Below are 14,037 nucleotides of genomic sequence, written 5' to 3'. Positions count from 1 at the left end.
TCTAATAAATTTCCCTTACTATAAATAATATTGAATATAATTGCATTTATTTAATAAATATTAACAATTAAATATAAAGATAATTTAAATATAATTACTATAATTGACACTCATTCTATCAAGTATGTTCCTTTTTGTTTGTTTTTGTTTTTGTTTTTCAAGACAGGGTTCCTCTGTGTTGCTTTGAAGACCAGGCTGACCTTGAAATCACAGAGATCTGCCTGCCTCTGCCTCCCTGAGTGTTGGAAATACAAGTGTGCTACACTGCACCTGGCTTCAGGTACGTTCTTTCAAAACCCCTAATAACATACTAAAAATGCATCAAAGTATAAATCAGACTTCTACGTCGCTGTATGTTTATGAGCTATACTAATGAAACATATGCTATTTTAGTTGGAACTTTTCTCAGTTATAAAATAAAAGAAGGGTTATTAAACTGTGCAGAAAGGTACATAGTGTAAAAGATCAATGATATTATTCTTTGATTCCCAAGAATGTTTAACATGTTCAACAAGTACTGAGGACATATTATGTGCAAAACAGCAAAGGTAATATGAGGGCACAAACATAGAGTTCGTATTCTCAGAGAAAAATGTTGACACGTGAATATTTTACAGGCACATATAGAGGCAAAACCATAAAAGCAAAAATAGAAAGTCCTAACAAGAAGTGAAAACATGATATCCCTGATCTAAACTAAACTAATGAGGTGAGGAGGGGGAACGACAGTGTCACCAGGCTAGCATAAAGTGTGTCATCCTCCTGCCTCAGTATCCTAAATGTTTTTTAAAGCCAGTCTGGGTGACACTGTCTCCAAAAAAAAAAGAAAGGTTACCTATTGTGCTAAAGTTAAGAGCACTTGCTGTGCAATCATGAGGAATGTGGTTCAGGTCCCAGCACACACATAAAGACCTTTACCCCTCACATTGTGCAAACACTACCCAGTTCCAAGGGTTTCCAATAGCTATGACATTTGTAGGCATATAGACATATGGTATGTGCAGCAGTACATACAATGAACACTGGTGCACGTGCACATGTGCGCACGCATACACACAAATCTTTTTGTCAAAATTAAAGGATGTTAAACTAAATTTTTCTCATTTTCATCTCATTTTTTGATTATTTTATTCCATTGCCCTTATTATCTTTAAGTATCCAATACTGTACCTGTATTAGAAGGATCCAAAACTAACTGAAGAGGTGGCTTATTTGTTTGGCTGGCTGGAACATATCCAAAGGAATAGTCTGAAGCCTCACTGGATCCTTGGCAGTCAGCAAGTAGACTGCTTTGTCCTTTCTCTGAATCTCTCAAAATCTCTTCCATGGCTTTTTCCAACTGTTCATCACCATTGGAAGCTATCTAAAAGCAGAGCAAGACAATTCTTTTTCAATCCTCTTCATTAAATGGCTTAATTTATTTAAAAATTTCATTTTGAAAATTCAAAATCTATTGATTTACTCAAATGTAAATCATTAAATACTGAGATTCTGCCCAATGATACCTTATTTCACATACCCATAACATAATGAAATCCTGAATGATAAAATAACTAAATAAAAGGAGGCTTCTTCATAAAACATTCCAGGTACTTTCAAACTACATTTGATATAAGACCTGTGAGATAGTTCAGTGGGTAAAAGCTCTCACTGCCAAACCCAACTACCTAAATTCAATCTCCAGATCCCTCATGATAAAAGGAGAGAACCAACCCCAGAAAACTGTCCATGGATATCCACACAATGTACTGTATCCCACACATGCTATACACACACACACACACACGTACGCACGCACGCACGCACACCAACAGATCAATGCTAATTTTCTTAGTTACATTTTATTCTGAAAAGTAAATGAGGCAGAAGCTTAAATAAATAAATGATATCTTAAGCACAATATTGCTAATATAGCTGTGTCAAAAAATAAGGTACTATCATTTGAATAGAACTATGTACTAGACAAAAGTATTTATTAATCTCTTCTACAATGTATTTCTGACTCACTGATACATTTTGATGCCGTTCTTACTAGTAAGAACAGTCATGAATAAAGCAGCACTTTATTATTATTTCCATTCCTGTTTACATAGAATAGTCACCACTCTCCACGCACATACAACAGGGCTTGCTTGCTTTCTATTCTTTGACTTAGAAAAGGAAACCCAAAATTTAGGAGAGAGAAGGAAAATACTCAAATAAAAATTCAACTGCCAAAAATGTAAGGTATACACTTTGAACTAATTAGTAAACTGCTAAACCATATACCAAACTCTCACCACATGACTTCAAGCAAAATATACATAACAGGAAAAACTTTCAATTAAAACACAGAAGAAAAATAAAAACAATCAAATAAATTTATGTAAAAATTAATCAGTAAGTTTAGTACATATATTACTTTTTCTCTATTTCCCTATTTTTTCCTCCAAGAATTTATTAGAAGGTAAATAACCAAAAGAGAATTTTTTAAAGGTAAAATTCAAACCAAATTATTAGCCTCTAAATGACTAAAACATTAATTTACTTTATTATTGTTACAGTCATCTGAAAGAATCAATCAGTACTTTAAGAAACCCTTTAGTTTTCATCCTCTGATAAGCTCCGAAGAGTTGAAAGGGGGAAAAAATTAATGAAAAACAGTGGCATATTAGAAAAAGAAGAAACAGTACCTTCAGCTGTGGCTTCCCATCATCCTTTGTAGAAGTGTCATCTGCGTGCTGAGGAACCAAAACAAATTCTTCACTGTTCAGTGTGGCCACAGAATCAGATGACCCGCTAACCTTCTGTAATGAAGCTCTGACCTCCATTTCAGTTCTGCAAACTTCTCTCCCCACATCCACCTGGCACTACTAAAGAGGGGGGAAAAAAGAAAGAAAGAAAAAAGTAAAACTTGATTTAAAACAAATGTTTAAAAATGAACTAAGAAAGCTTTTTAAATGGTTCATATGAAAAAGAATCCTGGCAGGCAGATTATCTCCAAATTAGGAAGGCTGACTTCTTGGACCAGGCTGTAGGGTGGAAATGCACGCTCTCCATTCAGACTAAAAGAATACTGTTACCTGAAAAATACAACCCAGCCGTAGCTCAACCAAACAAATTTACCTCTACTTAACTCTCTATTTTGTTAAGAAATACTGGAGGTTTTGTTTGTTTGTTTCAACAAACAGAGGGTAAAGAGTAACCATGTGACTAGGAAGAATCTGAAAATACATACACACACACACACACACACACACACACACACACACACACACACACACACACACACACGGGAGCTGGAGGGGTGGGTAACCTGTAGTCTCAGTTAGCCTGGTCTGAAATAGGAAAATCTTTAAGCCCAGAAGTTCAACACAGCAAAAATGAAAACCATAGTAAAACCCTGTCTCATTAAATATAGACATTCAATTACTTTATAACTCTAAAAGGTTTCAAAACACTTATCTCCAAAATATCAAGTACCATACTTTGAAGTATTTGGGCAGTTACTGAAATTGACAAATAAAGATAAAATTTAATACTCTAGGACAAGCATTTCTTCTCCAGAGATATTAATATTTAACAACACTCAAAACAGAAAGCTTTCATACACAGAATTCATGTACCAAGTTAAGTCTCAATAATCAAATTCAATAAAATTCCATTTTCTTGATATATCTATAGTCTCACAGAAACTCAGAATTTCAAGAACTTCATATATTCATTCACATAACTAATTTTGCCTTTAGATATTATATACTACATAACAGACCATGGACCTAATCCTGGCTTACATGCCTGAAGAAGGCTAGACAGGTATGAACTGTTCCAAAGCTTAACTGTTAGTGGGGAGCTGGGGGTTGAAGAAGAACAGAGAGGAAGGAGGAGGGAGAGAAACCAGGGAGGGGGAAGGGAGAGGGAGGGAGAGAGGGAGGGGAGGGGAGAGAGAGGGGGGGGAGGGAGAAAGACTGATTGTTCCCAAACTAAAGGTGATAAAGAAAGTAACACCGAAAATGACAGGAAAACAGTACAGAGTATAGGGGTATCTTCAAGTAAGGTGGTAGAATACTTATAGAAAAATACACAACCAAAAACATGAAAGACAAAAAAGGAACCTTAAATTAAAGAATGTGCATAGTGAGTAAATGGGTCCTGTGATGAGGGCAGGGTAGGCAGTCTGACCTGAAGAACACAAGACCTGGCAATCCATGGACAGTCCGTGAACAAAAGTCGCCAGAAATGTTCTATCAAATACACCACTCTTTTTAGATCAGGGATACAAGGCACATACCTCAACATAATAAAGGGGAGGGGAGTAAGGGGAAAATGGGAGGGAGGGAGGAATGGGAGGATACAAGGGATGGGAATAACAATTGAGATGTAATATGAATAAATTAATAAAATATATTTTAAATAAATAAAAATAAGTAAAGGCTATATACAGCAAGTCAATAGCCAAAATCAAATTAAATGGTGAGATACTTAAGGAAATTCCTCTAAAATCGGAAACAATGCAAGGCTGCCCACTCTCTCCATATCTCTTCAATACAGTACTGGAAGTTCTAGCCAGAGCAATAAGACAACAAAAGGAGATCAAGGGGATCTAAATGGGAAAGGAGGAAGTCAAATTGTCCTATTTTCAGATGATATGATAGTGTACATAAGTGACCCCCAAAATTCTACCAGAGAACTACTACAGCTGATAAACACCTAGAGCAAATTGGCTGGATACAAAATTAACTCAAAAAAGTCAGTAGCCTTTCTATATACAAATGAAGATCATGCAGAAGAAGAAATTAGGAAAACTACACCCTTCACATTAGCCACAAGCAATATAAAATATTTAGGAGTTACTCTAACCAAGCAAGTCAAGGACTTGTTTGAAAAAAATTTCGATGGGTCAGAGGGGAGGACATCCTATTGAGACTTTAGGGGTGAGAAGCCTGGGAGAATGAGGAAATAGAAGGATCCAGAGGGTCCTGGAAAACTACAGGACGGTCTGTGCCCTGGGGTCCTCCTCAAGCTATGGCACCAGCGAATGAAAATATAGACAGTAAACTTCAAACCCCTACCCAGTCTAGCCGATGGACAGGACATTCTCTACCGTTAAGTGGAGAAGGAGATCTGACTTTCACACAAACTCTGGTGCCCCATATAGGACCGTGTCCCTTGGATGGGGAGGCCTAGTGGCACTCAGAGGAAGGATAATAGGTCACCAAGAAGAGACTCGATACCCTATGAGCATATACAGGGGGAGGAGGTCCCCCTGAGTCACAGACATAGGGGAAGGGAGTAGGGGGGAAGCGGGAGGGAGGGAGGAATGGGAGGATACAAGGGATGGGCTAACAATTGAGATGTAATATGAATAAATTAATAAAAAAAGAAAAAAAAGAAAAAATTTCAAAACTCTGAAGAAAGAGATTGAAGATGGCATCAGAAGATGGAATGATATTCCTTGCTCATGGATTGGGAGAATTAATACAGTAAAAATGGCCATCTTACCAAAAGCAATCTATAGATTCAATGCAATCCCTATCAAAATACCTACACAACTTCTTGAAGACATTGAAAGTTCAATTCTCCACTTCATATGGAAAAACAAAAAACCCAGAATAGCTAAAAACAATTTTGTACAATAAAAGATCCTCCAGAGGAATCTCCATACCTGATCTCAAGCTGTACTATAAAGCAACAGTAATTAGAACAGCATGGTACTGGCACAGCAACAGGCTTGTTGATCAGTAAAATCGAATCAAAGACCCAGATATGAATCCACACACATATGGTCACTTGATTTTCGAAAAAGAAGCCAAATTTATTCAATGGAAAAAGGATAGCATCTTCAACAAATGGTGCTGGTCTAACTGGATGTTTATGTGTAAAAAAAAAAAATGCAATTGGACCCATATTTGTCACCATGCACAAAACTCAAATCCAAGTGGATCAAAGACCTCAACATAAAACCAGAGACACTAAGTCAGTTAGAAGAAAAAGTGGGGAAGAGCCTGGAACATATTGGCACAGGAGACAACTTCCTGAACAGAACACCAACAGCTCAGGCCTTAAGGTCAACAATTAATAAATGGGACCTCATGAGGCTGAGAAGCTTCTGTAAGGCAAGAGATACTGTCAACAGAACAAAGTGACAGCCTACAGACTGGGAAAAGATCTTCACCAACCCTACATCTGACAAAGGTCTAATATCCAAAATATATAAAGAACTCAAGAAATTAAACACCACCAAACCAAATAACCCAATTGAGAAATGGGGCTCAGAACAAAACAGAATTCTCAACAGAGGAATATCAAATGGCTGAGAAACACTTAAAGAAATGCTCAACCTCCTTAGTCATCAGGAAAATGCAAATCAAAACAACTCTGAGATTCCATCTTACACCCATCAGAATGGCTAAGATCAAAAATTCAAGTGACACCACATGCTGGCAAGAATGTGAAGAGAGAGGAACACTCCTTCTTCATTGCTGGTGGGAATACAAACTAGTACAGCCACTTTGGAAATCTATCTGGCGCTGTATCAGAAAACTGGGAATAGAGCTTCCTCAAGACCCAGCTATTCCACTCCTTGGAATATACCCAGAAGATGCTCCACCACACAACAAGAACATTTGCTCAACCATTTTCATAGCAGCCTTATTCATAATAGCCAGAACATGGAAACAGCCTAAGTGTCCCTCAGTAGAAGAATGGATAAAGAAACTGTGGTACATTTACACTACGGAATACTACTCAGCTATTAAAAACAAGGAAATGCCAAAATTTGTGGACCAAAGGATTGAACTAGAAATGATCATAATGAATCAGTTAACCCAGAAGCAGAGTCAAATGGTATATACTCACTTATATCTGGACACTAGCCCAAGGGATATGTCCCATGAAAGTCTTCACTTACCAGGAAAGTGGAACAGAGGGGAGGACACCCTATTGAGGCTCTAGGTGAGAAAAGCATGGGAGAATGGGGAAATAGAAGGATCCAGAGGGTCCTAGAAACCTACAAGAGGAACATTATGATGGGCAGATCTGGGCCCAGGGGTCCTGCTCAAACTATGGCACCAGCCAAGGACAATACGTGCAGTAAACTTCAAAACTCTACACAGATCTAGCCAATGGACAGGACATTCTCCACAGTTGAGTGGAGAGTGGGGTCTGATTTTCACACAAATTCTGGTGCCCCATACTTGACCATGTCCCCTGGATGGGGAGACTTGGTGGCACTCAGAGGAAGGATAGCAGGCTACCAAGAAAAGACTTGATACCCTATGAACATATACAGGGGGAAGAGGTCCCCCTCAGTCACAGACATAGGGGAGGGGAGTAGGAGGAAAGTGGGAGGGAGGGAAGAATGGGAGGATACAAGGGATGGGATAACAATTTAGATGTAATATGAATAAATTAATAATATTTATTTTTTTAAAAAATACATCACTCTATTACACATATAAACATGACTGCAATGTTCCACTTTGCCATTAGGTGGCAATAAAACCATTAATCTTGGCAAAAGAAAGAAAGAAAGAAAGAAAGAAAGAAAGAAAGAAAGAAAGAAAGAAAGAAAGAAAGATCCAAGTTCAAATTGCACATTTAAAAATTAGTTCTCATCTTTTTCAAAATTAATCAAAATTTCTACAACACTCAAGCAAAAAATGATTATACTCCTTAGCTATGTGTAATATTGCTGTTTTGTGAGTAAATCACTTTTCTTTGCTTAAACCATTTATCTTGTAGGTTTTTTAATCACTTCATATGCTATGTTTATAAAACTCCAGCAAGAGTTGGCAAGGCATGTCTTTTTCTCTTTTAAGCTGTACTTTGAATCCTTTCTTGCGAAAGCATCATACAATCCAAGCATCTCTCCATGGTCAATCCTTCTCTAAGCTGCTGAAGTTTTCTACCTGACTTCTAAACGTCGGAAGTTCTTCCCCTTGCACACTCACTGTAGGCACCATCCCACTATGCTGAATGAAAAGCTCATGTGTGTCTCTATGTTCAGTCTCCCAAATTTCTATCCCAACACAAATGTTCCTCTAATTTCTTAACTTGGAATCCAAATCCCTGTCATTTCCAACGAAAAGTTTTATCAGTATCTTAAGTCAAATGTGACCAAACATAATTTCTAATGAACCTTCCATACTGTTTCTCATCATCCACATTTCTCATTTAGTCACTAAACCTCTTTCTACTCAAACAAAACACGAGGTGTCATCCTTGCTTCCCCTCCTCTGCTTCACTCCTCACATCAGCAGGTTATGGTCAGTCCTCTCCAAAGTAAACCCTACCTCTGCCTATCTCAGGGGAAATACTTCCAGTGGAAGAAACAGGACATAAACGCATACATAAAAATCAGATTCAATCTAAAACCCAGCCTATATGCCATGCCTTACTAGGCTCAATGCACTCTCTCATTACAGTACCTTAATCAAAGCAAATTCTTTCCCACGTTACAGCCTTGGCTCTCTGGATGACTACACCTTCTGGTGTTCACGTTCATTCATTCATTTATCACATATTCCAGTCTCTACTATGTACAAGAAACTATACTCATTAGTAAACCACTGCTGTCTCTGTCTGTCCTAAGGCTAACAATGGTTTCGGGTATCTTAAAGAAGTTGTGTACTGAAGTCTCTAAATCTGCGAAAATAAGCCTTCTCCCTATATTGTGTTTTATCACAATTTTAATCAGTGACAGCTAAAACAGAACTGTCATGAATATATATGGTATAAGTGGGTAATAGCCTGTTTTTTATCATTTACTAACATAAAATACAAATAAACCTTAAAAAGTTTAAATTAACAAACCGTACACAGTACCATTAAAGAGAAATGTATAAAAATGTAAAGATTCAGTGTAAGTGTGTAAAAGAAACTGTAGCACACACTGTAAGCCTGACCAACTTCACAGCAGCCTTCTATTGTAACACAGTGACTGCTGTGAGGAGGAGTCCTCTCCATGTGGACAATTTGTCTCTGCAACAAACTGCATAAGATGCAAGAAGTGATCTCCCAACTTCTGCACCAGGTGTCAGGACAGAAGCTACCTCCATGTGACCAAATGAAAGAGAACAATCAGAGGAGAAAAAGCACTCTATTCCACATAGAACACAGTGTCAAAAAATCACAAAGGTAAAGTCCTAGACCTGCAAAGTCTAGGAAAAACAGACGGCAAGAAAAGCCAAGATGAACACAGCCACCTGGAAGGAAGACAGGAAACAGGAAAAATCCTCCAAAAAGTTCAACACCCACATAAACAAAGGAAACAGAAAGTCCACAAATTCAGCAGATGCTCCTCCTTGCCCCAAGTACACATAACCATCAGCCCACAGGAAGCCATTCCACACCCTTGTCTTCCCTTTCTTGTTCCCCACTACCTAACCCCCTGATATCTTCCCTTTTTCTTTTTATTTTATTTTTAACAGTAGTTTTGCTGCTTTATAGTTTTAAAAACATTTTATTTTCTTATTTTGCATTATTGGGCCATCTTTTCACTTTTCATTCCTCCACCCACCATGTTTATTTTTCTCTCCACTATATTTTCAGTAGTTGTTTTTCCAAGATAAAACAATAAACTTCATTTTATTTTTACTCTCCTTTTTACACTTATTGAATTTTGGTTTTTTTTCTCCTTTATTAATTTATTCTTGTTACATCTCAATGGTTATCCCATCCCTTGAATCCTCCCATTCTTCCCTCTAAACTTTCTGACTATTTTTTAAAAATCTTCATTTTTTCTTTTCATTTTTGTCTTCTCTAACCTCTTTTCTTTTCTCTTCCACTCTAAAACATCCTTCTCCATCCTCTGTCATATAGTTTTCATTTACTTAACTTTGCTTATCCTCTATTTTTCTTTCCCTTCCCCCTTTCTTAATCTTTCATTTCCTCTTACACATTAATTTTAAATAATGTTTAATATCCAAAAAACATTTTTCCTAGTTAGTTTTACTTGTAAACTTACACAGCCTAGAATCTTCTGAGAAGAGCCCTTGACTGGGTGGCTGCGCACATCGGATTGGCCTGTAGGCATGTCTTGAGGGGTTGTCTTCACTGAACTCATGAACCCACGGAGATGACCTTGGGTTGTATGAGGAGGCTAGCTAGCTAAGCAGGAGCCTATCTGTAAGTAAGCCAGCAAGCAGGATTTTTCCATGGAGTCTCCTTTAATTTCTTACTTGAGTTCCTGCCCTGACTTCCCTCAGTAATAGACTATAACCTAGAAACATATGCCAACTAAATTCTCTCCTCCCCTACATTGCTTTTGGTCAGAATGTGTTTAACCACAGAAACACAGAATAAAGAGAGTACAGCACTAGTCTACATTAGTACTCCCTTGGATTGTAGTCACTAATGATAATAAGTTGTTCTAATGGATATTAAGTATATTTTTGCATCTTGTACAATTTGGCATTGCTGTTCTTGTAATTATTTGTTTTCTCCTTAAGCAGTACTAAAGAATGAGGCCTCAAATTCTGCCAAGACAGGGTAAGCAAGTCCTCAATAGTCCCTGCCTCACAAATATGTCTATCAGATATATTGGGCCAGAAGGCTGAAGAAGATGCTCCAACGTTATAGAGAGTTTTGGGTGACTATTCAGGTAGCAAACTGTCTCTGTCATCTTTTCATTTGGAAAGCTACTAACCTGCACTTGAGAAGTTTACTCCTCCTCAAGTCTCTGAGGGAGTTGAAGACCAGGTAGCTTAGTTTTACAATGAAGCTTAATTATTTAGGGATTAAGATGTTTTTAGGTCTATATAGGTGTTCTAAGTTGATAATGACAATATGTGATGGAGATTGATCTCCATTCAGAAATTTAGATGCACCAAGAGAGGGAAGATGTCTTCTTCAAGGCTGTCAAATACAAATAGCCAAAACACTAAGAATGTAACATTTATATAATTCCTGATTGTGTTCTTCTTGCCATATGTAATCTATTGTATATATGTGTAATAATATAAACGTATATGTACAAAAATAACATAATAAAAAAGAGTAACCACTGTGTTACTACTAATATGAATCAATATTAAATATTAATCCTTCGACAAAAATCTTGATATGTATATGGAAATTTGAATTCTTTAGGTAATAACATTATTGATATCTATTTAAGATTTCAGATCAATATATTAACTAGGAATTTGTTTGATGTTCTTTCCATTGCTTAAGTCAGAGATGATTATTGGAGCTAAACATCCATGCATTTCTGTACCATAAAATACTTCCATGTACTATATTAAAAAAAAAAGAATGAGGCCTCAGAGTAAGACCCTCCATAAGAAAGTTCCCAAATAAAGCCAGAAGAGACACTGAAACCTACAAATATGCAAGTCACACAATAGACACACTAGAAAAAGCAATGCAATGACTTCTCCAAAAGATCTGAACTAATTAGTAAAACAAGCGAAAGACTAAATGAAAAGTTCAGAAATTTACTAGAAAAAATGATCAGTAACTTCAAAAAGGATACAAGCAAGCAGATGAAAAAGAAACCCTCCTTCTACAACTAATAAGCAAGCATAGAAAGACTGCAGAATTCAGAACTCACATACACACGCAATTGTTTCCCTACCCATCAGAATATGAACCTCAAAGACAGCACTGGGCTTGTGGAGATGGCACATGCACTAAAGTGCTTGCCCCACAATCATAAGATCTAAATTTGATCTCAACAACCCAGAAAAAGGGCCAGGCAGTATGCCACACATTTGTACTTCCAACACTGGAAGCAGAGAAGGGAGTCCCTGGAGCTCACAGGGCTAGCAGTCTAGACAAATCAACTAGCTCCAGGTTCAGTGAGAACCTGTTTCAAAAAATTAAGTGGAAGCCAAACATGGTGGTGTGTGCCTTTAATTCCAGCACTTGGGAAGCAGAGGCAAGCAGATCTCTGTGTTCAAGCCAGCCTAGTCTACAGAGTGAGTTCAAGGTCAGCAAAGGCTACACAGAGAAACACTGTTTCAAAAAAAATTAAAAACTAGGTGAAAAGTGATTGAGGACAACACACAGCACTAACACAAGCACCCGTGCATGTGCACATACATTCCCATGACGGAGAGTGCACAACACTGCTTTCTAAAATTAGCACAGGTGAAATTGGACAAAACATACAGGATCTAGATATGAAAACTTTCAAAACACTAAGGAAAAAACTTGCAATTATTACATTATTATGTGGTGTACATATGTATGTGTGTCTGTGTATGCACTCATGTCACCATGCACATGTAGAAATCAGAGGACAACTTGTAGAAGCTGCCTCTCTCCACCATGCGGGTCCTAAGATCAAACTCACACTGTCAGGCTTGCCAGCAAGTACCTGCTGAGCCATCTCACAGTCCTAGAAAGAAATGTTCAATGATCTAAATAAATAAAATACTAAAAACATCATTTGCTGAATATTTAACTATAAGACAGACACTAAACTATCAGCAATAGGGCAAGGATTGTGTCTGCTTTTGCTTTTTTCACCAATACATGCTTAGCACAATGCCTAAAAATAGCATGGGCTCAATAAATATTTCTTTAATAGATAAACAATTTGTTTTAAATATAGAACTATGAACATCAGGTAGGAAGTTTGATTAAATTATTTCAGCTGGCAGTAGTGTTGTACGCCTTTAATCCCAGCACTGGTGAGGCAGAGGTAGTCAGATCTGAGTTTGAAACCAGCCTAGCCTACAAAGTAAGTTCCAGGACAGCCAGGGCTACACAGTCTCAAAAAAATTACATGTATAATAGTGTATGTATTAAATATTATATTAAATATATATTGAATATTAAAATATTATATATAAAGTAATTTATTAACATCCTCATTCTATATAATATCTGATTCATTCCTAACCCACATTCCAGTAAGCCATCTCAAATATCAGTTTTTCCTACTATTACATAGCAGTTTGTTAAACCAAAATATTAACTTTCTCTTTTATTATGGCACTCTATTTTAGAACAGGATCAATTGGAAAAAATAATGGAGGTCTTTTAAATAATATGAGCTCCTCACCAAGATAGGATTGGTGTTTTCTGCAAGGTTGCCAAACACAATTAGCCAAAACACCATGAATGTAACATTTATATAATTCCTGATTGTTTCATGACTCTTCTTGCTGTATGTAGTTTAATTTATTTAATGCATAATAATATAAATGTATATGCCAAAAAAGAACTGATGGATTCACCTCTTAAAATATAATATGAGCTTACTGTTTTGTAAACTCAAGATGAATCTATCCAATTTCAACATGCATATCCAAGAAAGTAGCACATAAAAAACAAATCTGTTTTTAAAGGAATTCTATAATGTTCTAACACACAATCAGAATATAAAGGGTTTTCAAGTCTCTTTAGGATATGTTTTGTTACAAGGTATTATAATCCAAACATAAACATTTTCATTTTCTATGCATCTTAAAGGTCCACAAATATAAAGTGCTACAGGCAGTCGGGTGTGTGTGTGTATGTTACTATATACATGACTGTGTGTGTGTGTGTGTGTGTGTGTGTGTGTGTGTGTGTGTGTGTGTGTGTGTCACTCATTATCTACTATGATAATCTTAAAGGAGCTTAATGATTATTTTGATTACACCTAAGCCATCCCACTCCCCATATACCAATAACAAATCTACCAGTTCTACCAGGTCAAACAGCCTTCAATTATTACTTTAACTCAACACTATTTTCACTAAATGAGCAATATGATATCCAAATGCACACCTTGTGTGAATGCTTAGAACTAAAATTTTTCACATATGTACTATAAACAGTATACCAACATTCAATAAAGTCTAACTAAAAGCTATATTCTTCCAAAAATAGCTGAACACTGTTAAAAGCATGAAATTGTAGTACACACAATCTAATTTCCTCCTTGCCAAATGTGGGTAACATGCTTGCATTGTTAAATTGTGTGTTCCACCTATTCATTTTCAAGTGTCTCTTAAACCAAATTAGAAACAAAAAAATGTAAGTGTGAGTCAAAATCGTATACACTAGGAGGACTATTAGGCATAAAAACTAGAATGACTACAGAATATCCCTTACAATTGTGGA

The 14,037-nt window shown here is 36.8% G+C and overlaps 1 protein-coding gene across 2 annotated transcripts in view; it reads right to left on the bottom strand.

The window, feature by feature from the left end:
• RABGAP1L (RAB GTPase activating protein 1 like) overlaps positions 1–14,037 on the bottom strand; it is a 573,647-nt gene that overhangs the window by 512,721 nt on the left and 46,889 nt on the right. For both annotated transcript variants that reach the window (XM_084782440.1, XM_084782439.1), the window contains exons 2-3: positions 2,673–2,852; positions 1,171–1,363 (exon numbers count right to left, since the gene is read on the bottom strand). In XM_084782440.1, coding sequence (XP_084638566.1) covers positions 1,171–1,363; positions 2,673–2,810 — 331 coding nt within the window. In that variant the 5' untranslated portion in view covers positions 2,811–2,852. The remainder of the gene's footprint in view (positions 1–1,170; positions 1,364–2,672; positions 2,853–14,037) is intronic.

Source organism: Acomys minous (assembly GCF_964271855.1).
Source record: "Acomys minous genome assembly, chromosome: 1".
NCBI classification, from domain to species: Eukaryota; Metazoa; Chordata; class Mammalia; order Rodentia; family Muridae; genus Acomys; species Acomys minous.
This window is presented reverse-complemented; position numbering and strand designations above follow the sequence as displayed.